General features: G+C 43.0%; 1 protein-coding gene across 3 annotated transcripts in view; it reads right to left on the bottom strand.

Moving 5' to 3' along the window:
- Positions 1-27193, bottom strand: part of HDLBP (high density lipoprotein binding protein) — a 52369-nt gene that overhangs the window by 8064 nt on the left and 17112 nt on the right. For 2 of the 3 annotated variants that reach the window (XM_053389919.1, XM_053389920.1), the window contains exons 2-17: positions 20352-20416; positions 18478-18590; positions 15842-15996; positions 15087-15302; positions 12332-12538; positions 10586-10801; positions 9766-9972; positions 8933-9040; positions 7156-7260; positions 6579-6657; positions 5911-6050; positions 5534-5638; positions 4281-4394; positions 3748-3834; positions 3481-3612; positions 1653-1871 (exon numbers count right to left, since the gene is read on the bottom strand). In XM_053389919.1, coding sequence (XP_053245894.1) covers positions 1653-1871; positions 3481-3612; positions 3748-3834; positions 4281-4394; positions 5534-5638; positions 5911-6050; positions 6579-6657; positions 7156-7260; positions 8933-9040; positions 9766-9972; positions 10586-10801; positions 12332-12538; positions 15087-15302; positions 15842-15996; positions 18478-18553 — 2166 coding nt within the window. In that variant the 5' untranslated portion in view covers positions 18554-18590; positions 20352-20416. Of the gene's footprint in view, positions 1-1652; positions 1872-3480; positions 3613-3747; positions 3835-4280; positions 4395-5533; positions 5639-5910; positions 6051-6578; positions 6658-7155; positions 7261-8932; positions 9041-9765; positions 9973-10585; positions 10802-12331; positions 12539-15086; positions 15303-15841; positions 15997-18477; positions 18591-20351; positions 20420-27193 lie in introns of all 3 variants that reach the window. The other variant, XM_053389921.1, reaches the window with a different exon arrangement.

Genomic DNA, 27193 nt, shown 5'->3' with positions numbered 1-27193 from the left:
CAAAAGTCAAATTATCTGTACAAATCATGCTAAATTGAATAAGTTTGCATATAGCTACTTCGCTTGTCACAGGAAATATTCCAATGGCTCTATAAGCAATCCCCTCTATGCATGTGCAGCGGGTGCTCATGTTAGAGAGGATCACGCCCTAAATATATGTACAATGAATACTTTTTCTAAAGTTAGATGATAAAACATGGGAAGCTGTTTGATGTAGAGTTAGACCATTAGTCTACCTAGCTCCGTATCATTTACTGTGTGTGGCAGTGGCTCTCCAAGGTTTCAGAAACGAGCCCTTTCTTGCCCTATCTGGGAGATGCCAGGAACTGATGCCGGAACCTTTGGCATGCAAAGAAAGTACTGTGCCCCATCGTTTCAGCACTCTTCCACCACACCCTCAAAGGGCGGTACAGAGGAGAGTAGAACCAGAGAAGACTTCTGTTCAAATCTCTGCTTAATCCCGGACACTCACTGTGACCTTGGACAAGACACTTTCTCTCAACTCTTAACCACCCCTGAGAGTTGCTACGAGGGCTTCTTCAACTGCACCGAAGAACGAACCGAGAGCTGCATATGTAGTAAAAGACAAATAAAATGCTTCTTCTGCTAGAAGCCAGGAAAGTATGCCAAAGAAAGTGCTTTGAGATTCTGCATTGGCTCTGAATTTGCCTCTAGTGGAGAGACCAGCCTCAGGGCTGCAGACAAATGGAGTGAGACATTATAGCTAGACAGAGGAGCCCAACAGCAGCTTGCTGTTAAGAAACCTGACAGGGCCAAACGCCCTGCCATTAAATGCAGCGTAGGCAGATTCCACCTGTTCTGCAGATTTAGGACATGCTGTTTTCAGAGCAGCACCTAAGAACTTGCACGTAAAGGGTGTTTATTTAGTTAGTAAACAGAGAGAGTCAGTTCTGAGTAGCTCAGGATGAAGCCTGGGCCTGTGAAGTTCCAGGAAGTTGCTCCGAAGGCTCCAAGAGAAGCCAAAATTCCAGACAAGCTGCATATTCTTTCGTACCCAGCTGAGTCTCCAACAGAAGGAAGGAGCAGCTCAAGTTGCCCCCCCTTCAAGTATAAATATAGTCAGCTGCAATTATTAAAGCAATGATCCCCTGATCCAAACACCAGACAAAGGGAGGGAGGGAGAACTTTTTCATAGCACAGTGACGTACAATAAATTCTCAATCACCTTTAGCAACCCTGTTGGATTAGCTATTAGCAGGAAGGGAATAAATTTAGGGAGCAGCCATATTTTAGTGGCAGATGAATTGCATGTCTGATCTTGGCATCCACAGTTAAATTGCCTTTAGGTAGCAGGTCCAGGAAAGACCTATGCCTGAGACCCTGGAGCACTAATTCTTGTTAGAAGAGACCAGGAGTTCTCAAACTTTCTATCCCCAGGGATCACTTGAGAGAGCTGAAAATTTCTAAGGCCCATCAGTCAAAATATGGGGCACAGCCAGCCACAAAATGGAAGCAGAGTTTGGCGTAATAGGCTAGCAACTGCCAACTTTATTTCCTATTAGTAGTTAATCCCCCCCCCCCCCGGAATGTGTAAATTTTTGCCACAGTGATTTCCTTGTGACCACAAATTCAAAGCTTATCCATAGGAACTGTGCTGGCAGCACCTATTTTTCCACATCCACGGTTCCTACCTTCTCTTCTGCCAGTTGTAGGAGCTGTTTCTTGGCCTTTTCAACGTCCTGGGCAGGGCCCCTGATGGTGACTGTATCGCTGCCGGAGCCTTCTGTGGGGAAGTGGATGTGAACCCCACCGCATTCCTCCATGATGGAGCGGATGAAACGACCTTTGGCACCAATGAGCGAGTTGTGCAGCTTGGAAGGGATGGAGACCTCCACCTCTGCAATGTTAGCCTGGGGCAACAGCAAGGGGGCAGGGAGAGGCACGGACAGAAAAGAAGAGGTATTTAGGCTTTCCCCCTCTTCCCTCATGCAGAGAAATTGTAGGAAGGCACAAAGAACTCCCTCTCCCCAACTATGTGCTCAGGAAGTCCCCCCCCCTCCATTATTTCTTATTCAAAACTAAGACTGACAGAGGGAATCTGGGACACGTGCCAGGAACCAGCTGGATGTGTCAGCAAACGACAGTCACTGACTGCATCAGGCAGCACTACCCCCACAGAAGCACGCCTATGTGCTTCAACACGGAGTTCTAGGGGAGTGTCCTGCTCACAGTAAAAAGAATAGCTGTTATTCAGAGATACCTTCATATTAAACCTCAGATCAGATGGATGTAAGCTGAAAAATCCTGCCCTTCCTTCTCTTTTTTACAGAGGTCCCCAATTGATTGCATATTAAATGCACACAGATCAACCTGTTTGGGTTTTTCTTTTCTCAGCTGCTGGTGAAAGCGGCAGAAGGGAAGTGGAGAGAATAACTGAAGCGTCAATAGCACATCGCTTAAAACGTACCTCTGCTGCTTTCAAACAAATACCTAAAGAGCTAGCCACAAAATCTGGCCGGCTGCTCAATTTCTGCATGCCAGCGATGAGAGGAGAGATATGACATGACAATTCTTTTCGCCTGAGAGGTTTCTATTTAAAGTTAAAAGATTTCTGATCCAGTAGCAGGGGGAAAGCAGGCAAGAGGACATCCTGAAAATGCAGGGATGTGAAAGCTACAGTCTTCCAAATGTCATTAGACTACAACTTTAATCATCCCTCATCACCTTTGGTTATGCTGGTTGGGACCAATGGGACGTAGTCAAACAGCAGCATCAGAGGGCTATAGGTCCCCCATCCTTGTGCCAAAACAATGTGTTTCAGATATACTTTGAGATCTTCAGCATGGAGGAGTCTCTGGCTCTATGTTCATTCTACATGTTTACTGTAGAATATGTACTATATAAACATATTTATTTTATACTATGGAAACAAGGGTTTCCATAGTATATAGTGTTCAGTGGGTTGTTGTTTTTAGTTGTAGCACACACTGTACTAGATGGGGAGGGGAATCCCTTGAGAAAAAGCTTCCACAGAATCGAAACTGCTATGATTCAAGGACTTAAGAGCAACTCTAAATCAGTAACTGACAGAAGCCTCCCACAAAGCCATCACCACAAAATCTCTCTTGCAAATAAACAGTGTGATTATTTCTTAGAACTGCTACCTCTTCAAACTTGACTTCTGGAGTTTACTCCAGAATCCCTTTCCACTTGAGGGTTACTGTAATACAAGCCCAAACATCTTCCCAGCATTGTGACCTTTTGATTATGTGGCTTTTATCAGGAAGAGTTGAGGGGCAACCAAGATCTTTTGATTTCTGGATGGCAGTTCACCTGGAATATTTGGTGAGTGATGTCCGATAAAGCCAAAAGGAAAACTAACACACATGCCCCCAAGAAAACCAAGACGTTGCCCAAGAAAGTTGTGGTTTCTCTAAGGAAACTGAATCAATCTGCTTGCAACTTTTTTTTTACTGAAATTGGTAATAGCCGTTATGATGAAAGGGCTGCTTGTCTTACCAACTCTTTTTGGATGGAGAGAATCCGATTGCGAGCAGCTTCACAGTTGGCTCTTTTCCCTGTAATGATAATTGTCTCCGAATTGCTATTCTCTGCTGGGAGATCAATCTTGGTGCTGCATTCTTCACGGATCTACAGCAAAGACAAAAAAAAAGTTAAAGGAACAGACATGGCTGCCTCCTGGGCCAAATATCTAACAGGAGGTGTCAGAAATACTGAGAAGTAACAAACTACAAGGATAACAAGGAAGAATCAAGGAAGTCTCACCTTTTTGATATTTGCACCTCCTTTCCCAATGATGTTCTTGTGGAATTGTTTGAAGATGGGAACTGAAATGGAGTAGCTGTTTTCAACCTTACAAGAAAGGAAGCGTGGATGAATGGAACAAAGAATAGACACAAAGTTGTATGAGTAAATGTGACTTTACCTATGTTTTACTCATTTCTCTGGTGAAGTCTTCCTTTGCCCACGTGGTTTGAAATCAAGCCACAAAGGAAAAGTGGCAGAGGTTTGAAAGCATTGCCAATCCTCTGACTCACAGTGCCAGCAAACCCCACTTTTGGCAGGGAGCTGTGTCTTTTCCTGACTCACGCTCCATGTCCTAAATTACACCAGCTGATGCACAGGTAAGTGTGGCTTGCAGGAAACAGCTTCATGAGCCAAATGAATAACCCTGCTGGATCTCATTGAGGCGTATATACCGCTGGTTCCCTATGCCTGATATAGTGGAATGCTTGGCACTAACAAAGCCCCTGTATTTGCAAACCAAACCGAAAGCAGAGGCAGAGATGATCACCTACCAGATCTGCCACCATCTTCTGCATGTACTTTGTGCATTTTTCCACCTCATTCTTGGGTCCTCTAAGTTGGACAATGTCACTCTTGTGTGAAGGATCTGGGAAGTTGATAATAACCTGCAAGAAACAGTTAATCCAAGATAATGTTAAACAGGTTGCTGAGTCTCAGGAGGTTATTTCCATACTGTGGAATTCAAAACTCAGAGTTTTTCTCTGTGCTCCAAGACATGGCCCTATACTAGTTATTGCTATATGACATCATCTTGCTATAGGTGAATTAGCACAATGTAATATGAGTGAGAAGTAGATAAAAGAGAAGGAACAGTAAAACAAAAACCACACTCTGCTGCAATAGTTGGCTAACACCCACAGCCACCCTTTTTTGTATGTGTCTAAAACAGCACCTCCAAACATTATTTCTTAAGAGGCACAGAAAGAAAGAAAGAAAGAAAGAAAGAAAGAAAGAAAGAAAGAAAGAAAGAACCTGGATAGGAGGCTGCTTTACTTTGGACCACTTCAGGCGAGACCCATTATGCTTTGAACCAAAGACAAAGCCTCACTTTGATTTTCTAAATTTTATTATTCATTTCATTTCTATACCGCTTTATATTTTAAAAGAAAAAATCTCAAAGCGGTTTACAGCACATTAAAACATCAATTAAAACAATCCAGAATAAAACATTACTGAAGAAAGTCAAATGTAAAGTTTTGGGTATCTCCTTCCCGCTATGTAAGTCGAAAGAGACAGTGTTGTCTTGACTTCAATGAAAGCCTGTTTTACATTTATGAGGAGAGGGATGTGTCAGAAAAGCATGAAAGAAGGAGCCTCCTACGAACAGTTTAAACTATTTTGAGGGGAAAAAAACACACAGACAGGATGTACCAAATAGGCAATGATTCTGCCAACCTGATGCCTTTTTAAATTTTAAATAAAGAAATATTGGGGCCAAGTGAATGGTCTAGGACAATTAGAGTTGCTGCGGAGTGTGAATAGGAAGCCACTAGGGGCCCCATTTAAGAGCACTATGCAATCCCCAATTGCATGGGGGTTCCATTCCTGGTCACTGCATGCATCAGCAGGACGTGCGCAAGACCGCCTTGCACCACACCCTTTAGCCACTGAAAATGGTGCGAGTGTCAGTGTTCACATGCATGCTGATCATGTGCAAGTGGGGAGATGCCTGTAATCAAGTCAATATAAAAATACATTTTAATCTGTCTCTCTGTCATGTGTGCGTTTCAAAGACTTTTGTTACCTCTGGAAATTTATCCCGGGTATCCCGAATCCGTTCACCCTTCTGCCCAATGATAGTTCTATGGAATTTCTGGTCAATGATCAGGTCCTTTGTGCGTTCATTTTCCTGGGGAGGAAAAATGGGGTGGGAGTCTCCATGATAAAAAGTCCCCTTGCTTGAAACACATGTTGTATTTCATTCACACTTGCACAACAGGCAGATCTACCAACCAGTCAAGCTGCAAAGTTTGACAAGCCACAAACGTCACCACAATGACGCACCACCCAGGTAGAGAGATAAAACAGAATCGCTTCCTGGTGTGTGGGAAAGTTTGGCAGGAAGCCTCGCTAGTAGTTAACACTTCTCTCCTGGACACAGTCCAGTTCTCCATGGCTCACCATACGCGATGCAAGTTCCAGCAGCTCTCTCTTGGCCTCTTGAACTCCCTGAGGGTCTCCTTCAATTCTGATGAGGTTGCTCTTCTCATTGTCTGGAGGGATTCGCACAGACACTTTGTACTGATCCTTAATCCTGTTGACTGCAAATCAAAAAGATTCTGCTAAGAACACTCGTCCACTGCATATGCTCTGCAATCAAGGCTTCAGAGTTTCAGAACAAGAGGCTTTCTCCTTTAAGGATTACTTGCGCTGTAGGAGACACTGACCTATTCACAGAGGACAAACTAGTAGAGGGGGCAGCGGGATTTCAATGCTTAGTCAACACGATGTTTTAAGAAAGAGACACATATCTTCCCATTGGAAACTGTGTTCAATAGAATAATTAGGAATTGAATGGGATGAGGCATGCAGAGGTTATTTCCCCAAGATTCCCCCCACACACATTTTCTGTTATCTATTCTAACCAGAAACAAACTAAGAAAGTTTCTCAAGAAGAACCTCCCATATTTGCAGAGAGCACATTATTAGTTCTCCAGAACACCTCAGTCCTAGAAACCCAGAAGTATAGCTAGAGACCCAGAGAGATGAGATTGTAAGTTATCTCTAACAGGGACAACAACAATGCATATTACACACACAGGAAGACACTGAACAAGCATTTAACTCACTGTTGGCTCCACTCTTTCCAATGAGATGTCTGTGGAATTTATGGTCAATATTGATTTCAGTATAATCCATCCGGTTAATCTGCAAAGAGCACGCCACAGTTAGCCAGAATCAGGAGCAAACACATACTCCTCTAGCCGAGGAACAAAGAACAGAAACAGGACAGCAACATCAGCCATGACACAAAAGATAACTAGCCACTATTAGATCCAGATGTTCTGTTGAGGAAAGTAGCTCAAGCCTGAGCAAAGAGCACACAGCTTGGGGACACTCAGCAGCTTCACCATCACTTGACCCAGATCATGTTTCTAACACAGCTCTTTGTTCCCTTTATGGCCATTCCATTGAAAAAAATCAACAGCCTCCTTTTGTCTCCAGAACTGCAGTCCTAAGCACACATACCAGATGTCAACTCCACTGAACTCAGTGCACTTGCTTTGCTATGGAATATAAATTGCATATTTAATCTAAGTAGGAGGACACAATATGAGGCTTGATGGTTTTTAGTGATGGCTTGCATCTGCACCTTCCATTTTGATAAGATGGCCACACAAATCAAACTAGGGCTTCTTAACTCACCAGATCCTTGACCATGTTCTCGATTTGTTCTTGAGCCATGTTGACATCTTCAGTGGGTCCCTCCAGAGTGATTCTATCTTCTCCTTCAGTGAATTCTATGTGAACCTTCCAGTAAGGGAGAAAATTCAGCATCAGCATGAAACTACTGAAGAGGGATCCATGTAATGGCAGGGGAATGAATGTGGCAATATGGCTTTTGCCTGCAAGCGAAGATGCTGCAAGAAACCCCTTGAACTTGTGTTTTCTAAAGATGGGAAGGAGGGGTAGGATCTAGGGAACCAGTTCATGGTTAAAAACATGTGCTGAAGCCTTATTCTAGCCAACTTAAGCTTTGGGTGAAAGACAGTTGCCTAGTAGAACAAAGCTTTCTTTGAGGTGGCACTCCATTGGTGGAATTCCCTCCCCAGCCTCATTCAACAAGCATCTACTTGACTAAACCTTAGGCAAGAGCTACCCTCTTTTTACAGATGGTATCACACACTAACAGCTGGTCAGAGCCATTATAGCCAGACATTGGAAAGACGTAGTAGGTGCCAATCTTTTATTGTGGTATAATGAAGTGTGGGATATAGGCTTTTTAGAAAAGCTTACATACAAATTAAGAGTTGGAAGAGGACAAAGCAAAACATTTTTTGTGATATGGGATGTATGGCTTTATTTCATATGTCCATGATGATTCACACAGCTTAAATCTGCACATATTAAAATAATATGTTTGATTCAGTAAAATATACATGACTAAACTGTGCTCCACTTTTTCCACTATGTATATTTCAATGTATCTTGCTCTACTCGTCTTTTCAGAAACTGTATAGAATGGCCTTCATCAGTACACTTCAGTTTCTCTGTACAGTCCTACCTCGGGTTAAATATGCTTCGAGTTGAGCGCGTTCGAGTTGCGCTCCTCGGCAACCCAGAAGTAACAGAGCGCGTTACTTCCGGGTTTCGCTGCTTGCGCAGACACTCAAAATGACATCACACGCATGCGCAGAAGTGGCGAAAAGCGACGCGCGCATGCGCAGACATGCCGTCACTAGTTACGTTTACCTCTAGATGCGAATGGGGCTCCGGAACGGATCCCGTTCGTATCTAGAGGTACCATTGTATTTTGTAACTTTTTGTGTTTTTTATATTCTTATTCTGTATAATTTTCAAAGATGCTCTTTAGTGAACGCTCAGGACAAGGTGCTTCAACACTGTATTTTCCAATCAAATATTTAATTAATAGGTTATTTACAGAAAACAACTTAGGCATTAGTTGAAAATTATATGCAAACTTTGAGGAGCACTAAGTTTTTTCACTGGCTGTGTTTAGCTGCTGTTTGGCCCTATTTGTGGTGAAATTGTTTGGGGTTTTTTACTGTTAAGATAAAAAACACAAAAACACAACCACCACAAATTCAAGTGTCTCTGAAAAGCTGATCCTATCAAAAAGGGTAATGGTGACAAGTGAAATCTGCTTTCTCATTTTCTGTCTTGCTGCCAACTTAATTTCTCCCAATTTCACAAGTGTAGAAGTTACTTGGAATCTCAGGCTCATGTTTCAAAATGCCCCGAAAGTGTGGTAAAAAGCCACAAGGGCTTTCAAGGTTTCAATTTCTCTATTCCTTCTAGGAAGACCAAGATGAGACTCTTTGCAGACTTTGCCCCTCAGACTACAAGTCTGCCTCACAGCTAATGATATATATGTGCACACACACCTTTTGAGACATTGCACTCTAACAATTCCTCAATTCCAACACCAATAGGTGATAATTCACTTTTGAGGTGCTCATACCTTTGGCATTTGCTGGGTGATTTTGGCCAGGTTTTGCCCTTTCTTGCCAATGATGAAACGGTGAAGCCAAGAGGGGGCGGAGACAGAGGAGACTGTGAAACTGTTGGCCTAAAAAAGGACAGTGTTGTTATGAAGAAATTTAAAATTCAATTAGCAATATGCATTAACTGAAACCACTCAGATGCCGGATCACTCTAGTTCCCATCGTAATCCAGTATCCTTAGCTGAAGGATCTTGTCGGGTACCAGACAAGAAGTTGCAGCGTTCAGCAAAACACAACAGCTTAAGAATATTATTATATTATAACAGCTATCTATTAGCATTTTTATGCAGCATTTGTGAAAGTTTATTATCACATAACAATTGCCCAAGGCCCAACTGTGGTCCTCACCTGAATGCCATGAGGCCCACACTGTTCCTGAATTCAAAGCCCACCCCCCACACTGCACAGTGATTTAGCCCTAGGAATAGCTGAGTGGCACTCCAATAGGAGCTCTCCTCACCTGTTCCCAGCACTAAACAACTGAGTAGCAGGGGGTAAGCACGTGACAGAACCTCCTCATCCCTGGACAGAGAAAGGGTGAAGGCTGTCTGTCTCTTTGTTTATGTGTCTGGGGTAGGGGTGTGGAATCTGTGTCCAGTTAATGCCCGCTGCCACCACCCGCTTCACTCCACTGCCCATTTCATGCAGCAAAAATTTTTGTCCCCATTGTTGACTGTAACTGAACACTCTATATGCATGCATTCTGAGCCATGCTGCATTCCAGCAATTTAGCAATCCTAACAAATGCACTGACTACCAGAAGGGCCTAGCTGCGTGGCAACCTGGTTACCTTGGCATAGACTTCAGTCAGTGCCTGCCCAAGCTTTTCAGGTTCGCCACGCAGTATCACAGTCTCTGAGCTGCTGTCTGTGGGTGGTATCTCGACCGAGACTCCAGTTTTCTCCAAGATCTCCTGCAGGGAGTTCCCTTTGGGACCGATGACGTACTTATGCTGGGACTTCTTCACCTCCACAGCAATGGTGGTAGTCTTCTTCTTCTGTAGGGAGAAAGGAGCTAGGGCATCAGTAATAAGGGCTAGGGAAAAAGAAAGGGGGTGCGTTGGGGAAGTCACCAGTCAATCTCTAGGATTAGAAATGGGGCAGACCAGAAAAGGAAACTTGTCTGTGTGTGCTCTAAAAGGAAGGGCTGGATTTTCAAACAAACAACAAACAAACAAACAAACCATGAAATATGCTAAGACCACAAGCCATCTTCTCTGTCTTTTTATATAGGAAAGACACAGAAAGAGCACATCTGTGAGCAGTTCAGTCCGCCATAAAGGCTTCCTGTGGTTTTGCTTCAGCTATGACTTTAAATACAGCTACATAATCTTGATTAGCTAATCAAGCCATCAGTGGATCTGTGTTTGTGCATAAGTTCCAGTGAGCAAGTCTCATGATTCTGTAGGTAGTGTCCTCTCCTGGCGAGCATCTGTCGCAAGCTGCAAAGATGCTAGGAGAATGAGCACACTATACGTCTGTCCCAATTCACATTTATGGAGGTGAAGGGAAAACTAGACAGGGAAGAGCACCCCACAAATCAGAGGGAAAAGACAGCTCAGGGCTGGTCTGTGCAATGGGGAAGTGCTCAGAGACCACGAAGAACCTTACCTTCTCCTCGTAGATCTTCTTAACACAAGCAACTGCTTGGGCCAGCTGCTCCTTTTCTCCAGTGAAGACTATCTCCGTTCTGTTGACGCTGGGAGGTGGGATGTTTATGCGTGTCCCTGTCTCCTGCATGATCTCACCGACCAGCTTGTTGAAAGGGCCAGCAATGAAGGGATGATATACCTTCTCCACCTCCAACCTTTCAACTGCACGCTTATCCTGGGAAATAAAGCAATATGTGCACGTTCTATTGTTTTTCCTACACAGCAAAGCCTAATATTGCAAGGAAAGAAGTGTTCCAAGCAGATGTTACCAAAGGATGTCAAGCCTACAGGAATTTCACTGACATTCCTATACTCCTTAGTGTGAAGCTCTTGAGACTGATGTTCACATGCCTCCAGCTTTTCCTGAAACATTACTCCTCCCTTCCCCAAAAGTGGCACCTTGGATAACCTGACCGGGCTGCAGACATGTGGCTTGTTAAAAGCAGAGCCTGGATCAGCAAAGTTATTAGAAGTGCTGTGGAGTGTGGGATAAAGGAAGGACATTGAAGGCAGAGGGAATTCAAAACTAGAGTCCAGAAGAACAAGGAACAGAGTGGGGTGCGGGAAGACTATTATATGATACAGTTCACCGAGATTGCTGCATCAGTGTTTATTCTTAACAGTCCACGTAATCCCCAAATATATGGGGAATGGAATAGGGGACTTGGTTTGGTTTCGGACAGTCTATGGGCAGCATTGCATGTGCAGTGGTTGAAAGTGCAGATGCAATTCATCTGGAAAGGCAACTGAAATAACCAAAAAGCCTAGGAGGTAAAGGATGATCTCCTTATTGCAGAGAACCCAACTCAAGAGTAACCTGTTTCCCAGAAACCCTCCAATTGTCTAACCAGCCTCATGCCTTAGGGCCGCTCTACATATTGATGACTGTTGTGGGAAAAATGGGTGTGTTATATGTGCATTTCCTGGAGTTGTCATCAAAAGGTAGTGCCACCTCGAGTTTAACCCACTACTATTTGGACACAGGTCGCTTCTCAGCGTGATTGGACCTGCACATTCCATATACATGGCAGGTAGTAGAGAACAGCGTATAGAGTCTTGGGCTGCAACCTGAATCCAATCCACCCTTAAGGCTTTGGGGAGCCACCATTGCACCTGCTGCCTGGCTGCTCACTCTAGCCATGGGGTGGGAGGCAAGATGCTCAGGCAGTCTTGCTCAGGTCTCACAGCTGATCTGGCCTACCATCAGTGCTTGTATGCCCCTTTGCAGATAGCATCCCCACCAGTTCAAAGCCTCAGAATGAGGTGTTCCAAGGGCAGGGAGGGTGGGGACTGAGCCACATAAGGATCCCTGTTTGGTCCAGACAGCATCCGTCCCAGTCCAGACCTGATCACTGTGCTGATGAAAGAGGCACTTGGATTGCTCTGCCCAATCCTACATAGCTTCGTATACAAAACATCTTGGTGCTCTGTTTACCCAGAAGTCCAAATGATGTTAATGGAGCTTATTTTTCAGATGTGCATGTTTAGGGCCATAGATTTTAACCGCCTGGAAGAGCAGAACAGCAGTACCTGTAATATCTTATTTGCTCAGTATAGTTGCTTATAAAACTACCCAATCGGGGAGGTGCTGTTCTGGTCTGCAGAGGCCAAGACTAAGTCAGCTTGTCTTAAAAGTACTCCCCTCAGAAAAGGCGTAACGACAGCAATGTTCCTCAGAAGCGGTAAAGGTGGGAATGCTGCTTACCTGCTCAGCAGAGATCAGCAGGATCTCATGCCGCGCCTTCTCAATCCCTTCCTTGGTGCCGGTGATCTTGATCTGGTTGCTGGGGTCATCCGGGCGGGGGATCTGGATCTTAGTGGCAGTTTTGAGCTCAAGGTCCTGCAGCTTCTCTCCACTTTTGCCAATGACAAAGCGATGATGCTCCTTGGGAATGGGCACCGTTGCTGAAGCCTGCAACAGACATCAAGATGCGGGATGAAGCCGCAGGCCAGTTCCATGACACGGATGTGTCTCTGTCACCTTAAGGCAGGGATGAGAAAACCTGTAGCCCTCGGCCTAATTTTATGCAGAAGTGAGGGGAGAGGAGGAGAAGGAAGTTGAAATGGGTGGTGCAGTGGAAGGAGGGGGAATAAACCCTCAACAACTGATCGATAGAGACTTCTGTCAAGAGCTATCTGCTTCTCTCCCGGCAGACTGCTGTGTGAGGGAGTGTGTCTGCCCACTACTAGCACCAGACAACTTATCCCCAAGAGAAAATGGCTGTACACACACACACACACACACACACACACACACACACACCTCCATTCCAGCCCTAAAGTTGGTTGACCAATCCAACAGAGCTGTTTTGCCCTGAATGCCATAATGGAGGACAGAATTTCAGCAGTGCAATTTCTCCCACCATATGCAGGAGGTGGCGGCGGGGGACTGTGCATGTCCAAGTTCACCACTGTATACAATTATCAGAGATAGAAGGTGTTTATCCAGCAGAATCAAGTAATAAAGAGATTTGCATGAACTGTACTACTTGAGGTTTCAGGTAGAAAAGCTCTCTGTCTACTGGCATCAGGCAGGCACGTTTGCTGAGCTCTTTTCAGTGCCTACTTAAATCATTTTTTGTTTAGGCAAGCCTATCCAGACACATAGATGCTGAAAAATTACAATCTTTTACTTATTAATTATTGATCATTCCAATATTTCTGGTAAACCACTTAGAGGTACCTACATTTGTTTTTCAAAAAAATATGTTTGACTGCTTCCCCAAATTAAGAAAAATAAAAGCCCCTGCCAAGTTCTCCCAGGCACACATTCTGTCCACTCAGCTTTATTAAGACTCAACCTAGCCTTCTCTCTCCCTAACATAGCATTTCATTCAGTAAAGTTATGTGGGTAGGCGAGTGATGGTGGAAGGAAGCATTCAGCCGTGCAGACTCCCATCTTCATTTAAATTTCTCAGTCTTCATTGGAACAAAAGACTCCCAGCTGTAGTGTGAATTGGAAACACTTCAGAACAAGCTCAACCACTCAGACTAGCCTGACTGTATGATCTCTAGACTCTAATGCTATATCACAGATTAAGCATAATTATGTTGAACATACCCCTCAAGCTATTTCCTATGTCCTTTCTGAACCTATTAAATTTTAGATAGTACGGGATATTAATATTTCCCTTGGTGGAGGGCATAATGCTCAAGTAAGAGTTTTCCATTGCCAGAGGGGCTTATGGGATAAATCAGGATGCTCTAAAGCCCTGACCAAGTCCCACTCGTAAACTTAGTCATGGTGTCACAAATACAGAGAGTTAGTTCAAGGTTCTCATTTATCCAAACACAGAAGTTCTCAACTGCAAGCTAAATTCTGGTGGTTGGCAGACAGGCTACAGAAGAGTTGAGAATATATGTACTTGCCCATGCACCCACTTTCTCTTTCCTGGTGATGGAGACAGAGCTCTGCCCATGATTTTCATAGCAGGATTTCAGACCAGGCAGGCAAAAAATAGGTCACTTAATGTCACTGTGATATCAAGTGAGTGGCCATGCCAACCTGTCAAAATTTGGCCCACAGTGTGTATGGAGATAAGGGTCTGGCCCCAGCCAGCCAGTTCTAGCTCCCTACCAGTTTTAGCCAGTTACAAATTCACAAGACAATCCATCGTCTTATACTATAACTGCTATGTTTACTCAGCTACCTTTGAGGGACTTCACACACCTACCAAAACCTTTTGACAGATGTCTTCATGATCACCCCATCTACATATTTACTGACATCCCACTTTTTTCTAAACACAATCCATTCTAAACTGGCTCATAGAATTCTTTGGGCCATCTAGTCCAAGCCAAGTCTAGTACTTTAGTACTTAATTAGCCAACAGCTTAGGGTCAATGGGCATTAGCCACCTTAAGGGATGCAACACCCACCACAAAATGATGTAGGGGACTCAGTCCACTTTCTCTTGCCAAGGGAGTAAGAGGGTTGGATGCTGTTCTGCCCATCGCTCATGCCTTGCCTCTCTTAAGGTAGCTGTAGCATCTCTCCTCTAATGTTGCCAAGTGCTTTACCACAGAAAGTAGTGGGGAAGAGATCCTAATTTCAATGTATTCCCCCCACCCACCCACTCCTCAGGGAGCACTGAGCTTTTGGAAGAAAAAACTTTGGGGAGTACATAGTGCTACTGTTCACCATAAAAATTGATCCCATTGTACCTCGTTAACACCCATGAATGCACCATCTATAACAATCACCAGGTTCTGGCTTCTGGAGAGATTACTTGCCTAACATTGGCTGCTAGAAAAAGTATGTGGGAGGCCATGGTTAATTAAACTGCAATTAGCTTTTGAAGCTCAGTTGAAAACATATGGCATCACTCCAGTGACCTTCCATGCACTTAAGATGCACTGCAAAGGTGAGCTGGCCTACTAAAATCCATGTTTGCTTTTATGAGCACCCGCACCTTGAGGAAAGTCACGCAGTGGGAAGAGGAGAGAACCAAGTCGCTCACCTGTGTCTGAAGCTGAGCTACGATCTTCTTTCGAGCCTTCATCACTGCTTCTAGCTTGCCAGAGACCATGATCGAGAGTCCCTGATCCTTTGCGAGAGACAGCTCCAGGTGAGCTCCCGTCTTCTGCATGATGTCCAAGCAGATTTTGGCCTGCTCCCCTTCCCCAAACTGGTTCATGTCCTTGTATTTCCTCTCTTCCAGCGGCACATGGAACACCTGCTCAGGTAAAAGGAAGTTTTGTTCAACTTAGAACAATGGTAAATTTACTTCCCTTTTGCAGATGAGCAGAGACACTTCTGCTGTAACAAGACACTTAAGCACTCAACTGATAAATACATACTGGGCACAACCCTCCATGATGTGAGTAAGCGAACCCTTAGATTTCAACACAAAAAGATACTTAACTTTTAGAGTGGAGGCTACTTTCGGAGATCAGCTACTCTGACCACCCCTTTAGTTTCGCACAGGATTAATGTAGCATTCAGGGCTCTGATGTCACTAACTGAGTAAGGTCAATATCTGGGAATGCCTCAGACTACACCGACAGAATTCTCCAAAAACTGATTGGTCAAGCAAATGCCGTCCTGCTCCAAATAGTCTTTAAGCTAGCTCTGGTCACTTAGTTATCTTTATTGCAACACTTTCTCCCCTGCAACAACATGCTGGAGGGATACTGAAAAGCATTTGTCTTCAAAGCTTACAGTAGAAAACCAAGTGTTGGATAAAAGAGGAGGGAAATCCTCTTTTGTACTGACCTGAGTGATGACAGAAGCCTTGATTGGTCGGATTTTGCTCCAGGCACCAGCAGGTTCCTGGGCTGGCTCCAAACATGCTGCTTTCTCAGGGAGAGGAGGGAAGGCATCCTTGTAAGTTGGAGGGTCATTTTCTTCTTCAGCATTTAAAGCTGCAACTAGAGTTGAGCAAGCAAAGAAGCAATGAAGGATTTCATACACAAATAGTGCTCACCCTGCTGATTTCCAAACATGCTCGAGTTCAGCGGCAGAAAACAAAGACCACAACTTTTAAAAGAAATGATTGAAACCAGCAAACAAAATTAAGCAGCTTTCTCTTTGGTAAACCACCAGTGGTTGTTTGTGTCTATCAAGCAATTAGGAAACCTTTATCTTTTGTGGAAATCAGAGTTCATCTTGACATTTAACACACATGCCCTGGACCCTCACCACCCTTTTTCTTACTGCAGCCAATGGAATTATGGGATGCAGGTTTGGCATGAAGAACAAGTGGATGATCAGTTCGGTCACCTCTAGTGTCAGAATGACCCCGCCTGAGAGTTAATTCCAAACTACTTATTGACACTGGCTGTTGTGTAGCCGACCTCTTAACAACTTGCTGAATTGGCAAATTATTTTCTTATTGAGAAAGGGAGGACCAGCAGCTAACTGATCTTCCTCTGCTTCTTTTGTTAATGTTTTACTTGGGAGGTAGGACATATTTCGCTTGCAGGCTGACCCATTGATGCTGCTTGACTTCAAGGAGCCCCTGGCCATCTATAAAATTCATTTCGGCAATTTTCACACGGCTTCGTGCATTGACGTGGGAGTCCCTTGACAAACTAAACTGACCTGGTACCTGATCACGCTTATTAAACCCCATTCATTATTCAATTTGCACCTGCCTATTACTTACACTACCTTGTGACAAAATAGTTAGATACTATTTTCTTGATAAGAGCAGCTAACAGGATTGTATGGAAGAATGATTAAACATGGTAAAGTTAAGCAGTGTTGGCTGCTGCCCATATATTGTAACTTGCTCAACACAGCACTATGAAGGACAGAGAAGAACAAATATTTAATCGTTTTGGTGGTTGTGATAAGGCTTCCAATATAGAAAAATAGGATTAAGAAAGTCCAAAAGATCGTTTAGCTCACCCTCTTCTCCTGATTAACCTAGTATTAACCCATGTGATGAAGTGTATATAAATACACCACATGGAGAGAGGGTGCACATTAAGGAACAGCTTGAAAAGAACAGAATGAAAAGAACTAGGAGAAAGGAACAGAATGAAAAGAACTAGGAGAAAGAACCTGCAGGTCAGACAACTCGTACAGTGGTACCTCGGATTAAGTACTTAATTCGTTCCGGAGGTCTGTTCTTAACCTGAAACTGTTCTTAACCTGAAGCACCACTTTAGCTAATGGGGCCTCCTGCTGCCACTGTGCCGCCGCTGCACGATTTCTGTTCTCATCCTGAAGCAAAGTTCTTAACCCGAGGTACTATTTCTGGGTTAGCGGAGTCTGTAACTTGAAGCACCTGTAACCTGAAGTGTATGTAACCCAAGGTACCACTGTATTCCGAACCTCTCTTACCTTTGTATTTTGTTGTTAGCCCTTTGCCACAGCAGTATCAAACTTACTGTCTCATTCAAGCAACAAAGACCCCAGGAAGGCCAGCTTGCACTCCCTCCCACAACAGGGGTGGGGAAACCTTCTTCAGCCTGAGAACTGCATTCTACTTGACCAACTCTATGGTAGCTTGGCCAACCCTCCATCACCAAAAGGAGTATGGTCAAGGAATAAGTGGGCGAGGCCACACACACAATATCTACACAAACACACACGCCTTGTAAAAGGTTTAAATGCTTTCACACCCCAGCTGAACCCTCTGGGAGGGTTCTCCCACTATATTTAGACTAGAAAAGGCCTTCTTAGAAGGCTCCCCCCTAGCCTAAATATGGTGCAAGGGGCATTTCTGGAGGTATGTTAACTCTTCCCTTCCTAGCTGTAACCCCCACCCCCTTCTGTGCCACAATTAGGCTTGAAAAAACCTTTCTCAAGGAGAGAGGGGAAGTAGGAAAAGCAGCAGATGATGAGGGCTGGGTAGGGAGGCCTCAGGGGCAACATCCAGCCCTCAGGCTAGTGGCTCCCCAGCAAACAGTATTAGAAACTGAGATATGAAAGCTAGGAGCTAAATGGCACCTTGAAGCTAGGTTCTGGGTGCAACAACGGAATGTCTAGGCACTCTTTTCTTATAACAAGAATACAAAGCTGAAAATGAATGAACCGTAGCTAAAATATTATGTTCATTTTTCACATGATCTAGTCCTTCTCCTGCCCACCCCCCTAATATTCTTAAGAGGGTCTCTTATCCAGTCTTCAGAGAGTAGCTGGAAGTGGGGAAGCAGAAAAAGGTCCTCCTTTCCTTCCACTCTGCAGTTTTATTCTGAAATCTATGGCGCAGTACTGCGCCCAGAGCTCAGACAATGTGTGCACTAATGAAATCCCCGGTTGCAAAATGTACCTAGAACAATGGGAGTTTTGAACACTGCCAGCGAAGTAATATTTGAGTATGTAGTAGAAGCTGAATATGCCACTTTCATGCAGAAGTTATCAAAAAGGGATTTTCCAGTAGCCTTGCCTTGCAGTCTTACCTTTCACTTGCTGCTGAGCAAGGCCGCTGCGATGTTCAGCAAAGCTCTCCTGGGTCAAAACTGCCACGGAGCTCATGGTCGATTTCCCACCCACGCACAATCCGGGTATGCCACTGGTAGCGCAAAAGGGGAAACACCGTAATAATTACTAGCAGGATGCATTTAAATAAGGAGCGAAAGTAGAAGTGGCGTGACTGGCCAGTTGCCTGGCACAAGCTGAAACTGTCCCTAGCTGAGTACCTCTTCCTAGCCACAACTATTTCTCCTAGGGCTGTAAGCAGTGCCTTTCTTCCCAGCCAGCCTGGAAAAACACTGATCCATTGCTTTAGCTGCTGCATGGTATTACTTCAGTTATTCCTTTGAGGCTGAGAAAGCACTTATTCCCCTTCTAGAAGCAACAGCAACATGCCCACCGCCTCCTCAAGCAGCCTTAAACGTCAGTGACAGTAAGCTGCACTAATATGAGGAGCTGTTGGCTGAATTTTTAACATTACAAAATATAAAATGAAAAGATGTTATCTTGGGAAATTGTTGACTAAATCAGTCTGCCTTTGCTGCATCTGCCACAAACAGTGGGCTATTATAGATGTAACTCTAGTCCTCTTCACATGCAACCTCAGCATGTACTTTTACACGTTGCAGGGCAGAGAAGCGAACATTGGCCTTATATGCTCCCCCCTAATACACAGAACCTTCAATATGACCAGAACCTAAATCAGGGATTAAGGTGCATCAACATTACTTCACACGCAGGGTTTAGTTTCTTTACCAGTTGACAGCAACAGCCAATTCTAGATACGTTAGAATAAATAGAGCAGCCTGATTTCTTTGAAAGAGCAATGTAGCCAATAATCACTTTGCGATTGTCAGAAAGTAAAGAATACCTGGACATTGGGACATATAACCCCAACCATCTTGGTTAATTGGGCATGTACAAAACTCTCTAGCACTATTCTGAATGCAGTTATACAAAGTTGGCCTTCAACTGTCCCAGAGAACAAGTTAATTGTGTGCCATGTTAAAGGTACTTACTTTTTAGCCCTGCTGCCTCTTAATTATAAGAATTAGGAAACAATTTGTGAGAAAGGGAACATAATCTCTTTTCACTTTATCTACACAATTGTAAACCTCTTTTCTGTCCCCCTTAATTATCTTGTTTCGGAGCTAATCTAGGTATTTTAAGCATTTACACAGAATTTCTCTGCTTAATCGTTTTATCACTTTTTATACTCTTAACTTGGGTATTATTGTTAGGAGGAGATGGGAATATTCAAGGTATGGGTTTGGCAAGAAACACTATTTTTTCCCTTTCCTTCTTACTGGAACACTAGAAACAATAATTCTTAAAAGCAGCAGCAGCTGAAGTTCATTCCGCATTAGGAATGGACCATATTCAAGTTTCCTTTTAAAATACCAGCTTTAAGTGCAAGCATGCATGCGCGCACACACACCTTGAAGAACCATTCTTTGTTACAGGCAATTGCAGGAGTATTTCAGGTAAGTCATGTGAAATCTATGAATAATTAATGGGCACTACTAAAAACAAGGGTGGTAGTGAACTCAATAGCTTTGCTAGTGCAACAGGATTCCCCCCCCCTTCCCCTGCAACACCCCCAAAACTGCTCACAAGGGTAGGGGGAGACCGCCAGAACAGACTGCATGGGTAAAAGGCGAAAGATTTATACTATCTGAAGAGAAACCAGATTGCATGGGGTGGTGGGAGGAGAGGTGGAGAACGTTCCATAGAGCAAAGAGAATTCCTTTCACGGGTTGAATTTTTTTAGCGCTATGCTGAATACAACTCCTAGCGTTCAATAGGACCATGGGTCAGAAGTCTGACATACAAACTTAACCACATAGATCTGTAAACTTACCAGCTAAATGGTCAGTAGCCAGAAAGTCCGTCCTGTGAGCTGCCTGTTTGTCAGCCTGCCAGCTTCTGCTTTGGGGAAAGAAAGAAACAATAGTTACTCTGCTCTAAGAGTGCTAAAATTCCTTGAAATTACAATACAGTTTCACGAGTTTGGAAACCACTCAGGTAAACCTGAATCAGGATCCGAAGTGTAAATTATTATTTTTCAATAATGAATTTGCAACCTGCCTTGCAACAAATGTACTTCCCCACAAAAAGCAAAATACAGAACAGACAAGTAAACAATTTAAAATCAACACACAAAAGGAGGAGGAAACGTCACTGTTCATATCCACATTTCAGCACATTCTTAACCCACTCATCCACATATAATCTGAATGCTGAACATAATGAATCTATACAATCAAAAGTTATACCAGCAACACTTAGTATTTTATTTCTAGAAAAATAAAAAATTGTACTAGCATTTGGGTGCAACAGTACAGCAAAGTGTTCTGCGTCATCCAAATAATCTCATCAATTTCAACTGCAAACAATAATTTAAGATTTCCTATGGACTTTGGGCTTAACTGCCTGTCCATTCTCCAGCACAAAACTACCCAATGTAATTTTAGGCTAAGAAACAGTAAATGAATAGCAGATGTAAGATATGAATTTGAAGTTTCATGGCTGTAAAAGCATCTCCAACTGGGTGACACACAGAGAAACTAACAGATTAAAAACCTGCCAAGAAAACGGACATCAGTCAGAAGATAGGAATGTAGTTTAGTGGAGCCTGGGTAAAACATGCACTTTCTTACAATCGGAGGCTGAGAAAAGTACAAGAGTTTTATTAAATCAGCTCCTGGCAATTCTAAGCTCTGATATGTGCATATGCACGCACACACATACCAATGCCCAACTTGTGCACATGTGTATGTGACTGGCATTTTGAAAACTCTACATGAGGCAAGAGCTCCAAATTTGACCAGAGATCTTTGTTTGAAAACAAACAAGTTACCAACATATTTCCAACATCCCAACAGGAGGTCAGTGGGAGTTAGATGTCTAACTACAAATACCTGTGCTACTGGGTAAAACTGATCAAACCAGCTTAGAAAAACAGCAGCAGCAGCAGCAGCGGAGACAGTCAGCATTTATGGGTAGGGCCATAATCTACTTTGAACATTTCTTGGAACAAGTGCAATCCCAGCAAAGTCAGCTTGAACGAGGCTGGAGCATCTTCGTATTTCCTCGCTTTTAAAACTAAATTTGAAATGCACAACTCTAATCACCTAAGAAGCATGTGATCGCTGCTCCAGAAGGAAAATGAAGGACAAGGATAGGAGCCTAAAACTGTAATTGTTGGGAAATGACCCAGAAGGAAGAGAGCTGAAAATTTAATACAAATACATATATTTTAGCAGGGCTAACATGCTTGCCACTCAGAAAGCTTACAGCATTAACACAGGGCCCTAACATCAGGAATTTGGTGGCTCTATGACACGGATCTAGGCCTGGTATTGGTAAATAAAAGTGGATAGATTTTAAATGGTAATCAAGAATGTATATACCGAATCATGACAACTGACTTACTGTGAACAAAACTGGGGTACAACACAGTGTTTCTTGCACCAGGGTCAAGCTGGGATAGACTAGAAGAGCATGTGCTCTGCATGAGCCAACACTGAATATTCATGTCACTATTCAAGGCCTGTCACTGCTTTAGACAAGGTGGCTTAACAGAAAACCAGTGTGGCATCTGCACTATTGTGGGACAGAAAGTACATCTGCCGGCACATGTGGCCACAGCTCAGACTGCAAAAACAAACAATCTGTCCTACAACCCTTAACGGAAGAAGATCGTCAAGGAGTTCATGTTAACTATGCTTCCCATCTATTTTATCAAACTCTTTAGAGCTTCATGGAACCATAGAATTGTAATGTACACCAAGGGTCATCAAGTCCAACCCCTTGAAATGCAGGAATCGCAGCTAAAGAATCCCTGGCAGATGGCCGGCTAGCCAACCTCTGTTTTAGGTTAGGCTGACAGAAGACGGCAACCACCCCAAGGTTGCACCCGATGAGCATCACAGCCAGGTAGGGATTGGAACCCTGGTCTCCTATACTGGCTCTCAAGAAAAAGGTACTAGGAGGACTCCAGGGTTAATCATGACTGACAGGCTCAGCAAGCTGCAAAACAGGAACAGTGGTACAGTGCTCTCCTTACTTTTACTGTCACCAGCATACAGAGGTCTGACTAATTATGTACGCTCTCCCCTTGATCTGGCCCTATTCTCAAGGCAGTCATTCTCCTGGCTCTGCCACCTTTTCTGGCCCCCAACACCCTTTGCTCAGATCTTCCTGCTAGCTGGGTATGGGTTTAGTGGCTTAACTTTGTTCCAGGAAGGCTGAGCTCAAGTTGAGACCATTTGGGTGCTGTAACTTGATTTAGTGCCTGCCTGACAGGAATGTAACCTCGTGGCACAGCTGCTGGTTTCATCATGCCCCCAGAAGCTGCGCAGATTTGAATGGCAGAGGCTAGAGAAAATGTTACTTATGAAAACAATGAAATGGAATAAAACCATGTTCAAAGCATGCTCAAGGAAGCTTACAACATGGGGGGGGGGGAGAAAATCATTGGTTTTCAACCAGTGTGCCTTGGCACCCTGAGGTGACTTGAGGAATGGACTGAAACGTTGTTGTATGCTATGGAGATTAGACCAAGGCACTGCTTTAGCAGAATATAATAAAATATTATTGGGCAAGGTGAAGAATGGCAAGGGAAGGCGACAGACAGAAGGGAGGGGAAATAGCTTCAAATCACTTGGAAATGCCAGAATTTTCTAACAGCTGGGGGTAATTCTGATGTCAGTTCAAGCTTCCCATGAATAATAATAATAATAATAATAATAATAATAATAATAATAATAATTATTATTATTTATTTATACCCCGCCCATCTGGCTGGGTTTTCCCAGCCACTCTGGGCAGCTTCCAACAAAGTATTAAAATACAGTAGTCTGTTAAACATTAAAAGCTTCCCTAAAGAGGGCTGCCTTCAGATGTCTTCTAAAAGTCTTGTAGTTGTTCTTCTCTGACATCTGGTAGGAGGGCGTTCCACAGAACGGGTGCCACTACTGAGAAGGCCCTCTGCCTGGTTCCCTGTAACTTGGCTTCTCGCAGTGAGGGAACCGCCAGAAGGCCGTCGGTGCTGGACCTCAGTGTTGGGCAGAATGATGGGGGTGGAGACGCTCCTTCAGGTATATGTACAAGATGCATGGGGGAACTGAGATGAAGAATAAAAGACTCATGTATGTTAGACTAATGCCTGACCATTCCAGTCATCTTTACCCATTTTCTTGTTGCTTCCGTGTCTACGTAAGACAGAAGTGCAGAAAGTTATTTTAAAACAAAGACAAGAAAACTATGACAGGACACTGCTAAGTCTGTCTCAAGCATCTTATGAGGGAAAGCAATGAAAGTAAGAAATTAAGAAACCATCTGGCTTCAGAGGGCAAGTCATCACCTATTTCATGTGTGATCTTTCAGAAAGAGAGTATGGCGCTCTTGGAATAAGAGGGCAGCTTGGCTACATGAGTTGTAACTGTCGAAGAATAATATCATTAATGGCTACTAGCCATGATAGCTAAGCTTTGTCTGCACATTCAGAGGCAGCAGTGCTTCTTCTGAACACCAGTTGCTGGAAACCATAGGTGGGGAGTGTGCTCTTGGGCTTGAATCCTGTAGCCATCTGGTTGGTCACTGTGAGAAAAGGATGTTGGACTACATAGACCACTGGCCTGATTCCACAGGCTCTTCCTAGATCATTATTAATGGCTGGCCGGTTTATTCAAATCCTGGGGCCACAATGAAAATACAATGCAAACGCATGTGTGTATTCTAATTATACTACTAATAAATCTGCATTAACATAATGGATGTTAGGCCACAATTAGTGAAAATATTGCTGTCTTCAGTTATGTTATGCCCTGTGGCACACTGCCAAACGCAGATGGCTGTTGTTTAAGATTAGGATCACTTCATCGATCAACTGCTTATCAACGTTTAACAAAGAAAACATTTTATCTCAAAAGTATGCAAGCACTGTCAAAAAAAGAAGCAAAAAGGCAAAAAGTGCTGCAGCATGGATTAATTTAAATCAAGGTGAAATGAAAGTTCTTTTTCAATTATTCATCCAAATAATGTCTCTCACTGTAAAATTCACATGTTTCTTGGCTGCTATAAAAACAATGAAAGGCATTTGTTTAACACTGAGCAGAGCCCAGGAGCATAATTCAAAACATTTTTTTGCATATGTGCAACAGGCACTGTAGAATTACATCTGCATATACATGCACAAATAATAATTTATTTTTAGTCTAAGAATACAATCCTGAAAAGCTAATAATTAAATATAAAATTTTGATAGATACAAAAGAAGAGGGGCTTTGCTCTGCCAGACTTGCAATTGTACGAGGCAGCTTGTTTGTGTTGGTTAAAGGAATGGATTATATTGGGTAATGCAGATATTTTAGACTTGGAAGGCCAAGACTTAAACTTCGGCAGGCATGAATGTGTTCGGTATGAACCACATTCTCAGGAAGAATTTGTATAGAGTCTGGAAGAAATATAAAGATCTGCTAGAAAGAAAAACACCCCACATCGAAGCAATTACAATTAAGAGAATTAATATGGACAGACAATGGGCGACTTACAGGGAATTGCTGGACTTTGCAGGAGGCGAACCCAGACTGAAACCTACGGAGAACTTAAGAAGCCAAGTAATGGATTGGTTACAATACCACCAAATATATGCTATGTTTAAGGTAGACCAAAAAAAATAATGGGTTTTTGGACCAAAGCTCACAATTTGAAAAAGAACTTTTACAAAATAAGGATAAACTTCTGTCTAAAATGTATAATTTCTTATCAGAATGGGAAACAGTAAACAAGCCAGAAGAGTTTATGTATGCAACAACAGCGGCCCGTGTTCTGTTAGCCCAAAAATGGAAAGTGAGTGAAGTCGCTTGTAAAGAGGACTGGCCACTTATGATGTTAGAATATGCAGAACTTGCAAGAAGAACGTATAATTAAAGAAGAGTGGGAAATATTTAATATATGGAAAATAATTGTACACAGCTGATCCATTTTATTTGCTTAGTAAAATGAAGATAAATATTCGTAATTTCGAATGAAGCACACTGCAAAGTTCAAATAGTTGGAAGACTTAAAACAGGAGTACAAATATCAACCATAGAGGCTTCCATGCATAAACCAAGTGACAAACAGTCCAGCATCTCCTACCTCCTTGCTAGTCTGTGGTTGCAGAAAACACATGACTTGTGACTCACTCCTCCCCAACAGTTTGGGTTACAGGCGCTTCAGGTTACAGACTCCACTAACCCAGAAATAGTACCTTGGGTTAAGAACTTTGCTTCAGGATGAGAACAGAAATCGCGCGGCGGCAGCAACGGGAGGCCCCATTAGCTTAAGAACAGTTTCAGGTTAAGAATGGACCTTCAGAACGAATTAAGTTCTTAACCCGAGGTACCAATGTAAATGCAGCCTTTGGTTCAATATAATTGATAGGGGATCATAATACCATTTAAGCCATTATAAGAAAAAACTTTTAACATTATTCAAATGTACTTTAAAAACAGCAGTGTCCTTTTAATGTATCTTTTTTTAAAGGGGGGGAGTAAATTCTTTGACTGTGTGACATCTGTTAGTCATACTCAGAGCAGACATATTGAAATTAAGTTATTTAAGTCACTTAAGTCCATCCATTTCAAGCAATCTACTCTGAGTTTGACTAATGTTGGATATAACCTTATGTATTTTATCCTGTCCCCTGAGACAGGTACATTTCCAATACTGGAGATCAAATAACTCTTCACTTCGAAATTCTCAGGTGGCATAGCAAAATAAGTAAATAATAGATAGTATTACTTAACTGAGACAGCCATCTAGCGCTACTTTTGCAACATTATCATGTTACTTTTTCAGTATGTGCCTCACCTGTTTATTTATTCATTTATAGAAGGACAACCTGCTCCTATACAACAAGTCTTTGCTCCCACAATTTCTTTGCAACCCAAAAGCCTGGATACTGCCAGTGCTAGCCACTAGAAATGGTTACAAACAGCAAAATAAATAAATCCTAACATTTCATAGCCATGCATTTGTTATTTCTAATCCTGTTTATACACACCCTACTCTCTAACTTCTCTTTGCAATTAAAAGTCAAACTTTTAAAATTTTGTAATAAAAAAAATAAGTTAAACATGGCTCATTTTATAATAAAGAACTGCAAGAATCCCCCCACCCGAAGTCTTATACTATTTCAACTACCCAGGGAGAGAGAGAGAGGTACCAAAACATATGGGAGGTGGATATTTAAAATCAGCCAGCTGAAAGAGAAATGCTTCACGAATCAAAAGCTGAGATGTCAGCAGGTGGAGAGGCAGACTCCTAAGGTTACAGAGACCTAACAAGCAACAGTACCAAGCTCACGTATTTTCCATTTTAGCCAAAGAACTAGACTGCAGGAATAATTATCCACTTTGCTCAAAGAATGGCCAGAAGGAAGAATTAAGAGTAAGCTTGCAGAAAGAAAGTTAAGTTATCCAGTGGTGAATCCACCATAACATTCCCCTGTATAAGTCCCAAAGAAATGAACAGGCAGCAGCGCTCTTGCATTTCAATGGGTTTATGCTGGGAAACATATTGGTGGATTGCATCCCTTGTCTCATTTGCAGCAAAAAGGAAGATTTGTGTATGACCTTCCCTCCTCTGACACAAACAGGAGGAGACTCCCAGAGGCAAAGGAAACTGGTGATGGATATGGGGATAAGGATGGAT

The sequence above is a fragment of the Podarcis raffonei genome, chromosome 5 (genome assembly GCF_027172205.1).
Source record: "Podarcis raffonei isolate rPodRaf1 chromosome 5, rPodRaf1.pri, whole genome shotgun sequence".
NCBI classification, from domain to species: domain Eukaryota; kingdom Metazoa; phylum Chordata; class Lepidosauria; order Squamata; family Lacertidae; genus Podarcis; species Podarcis raffonei.
The sequence above is the reverse complement of the archived record's forward strand: the minus strand, read 5'-3'. Positions and strand labels throughout refer to the sequence as shown.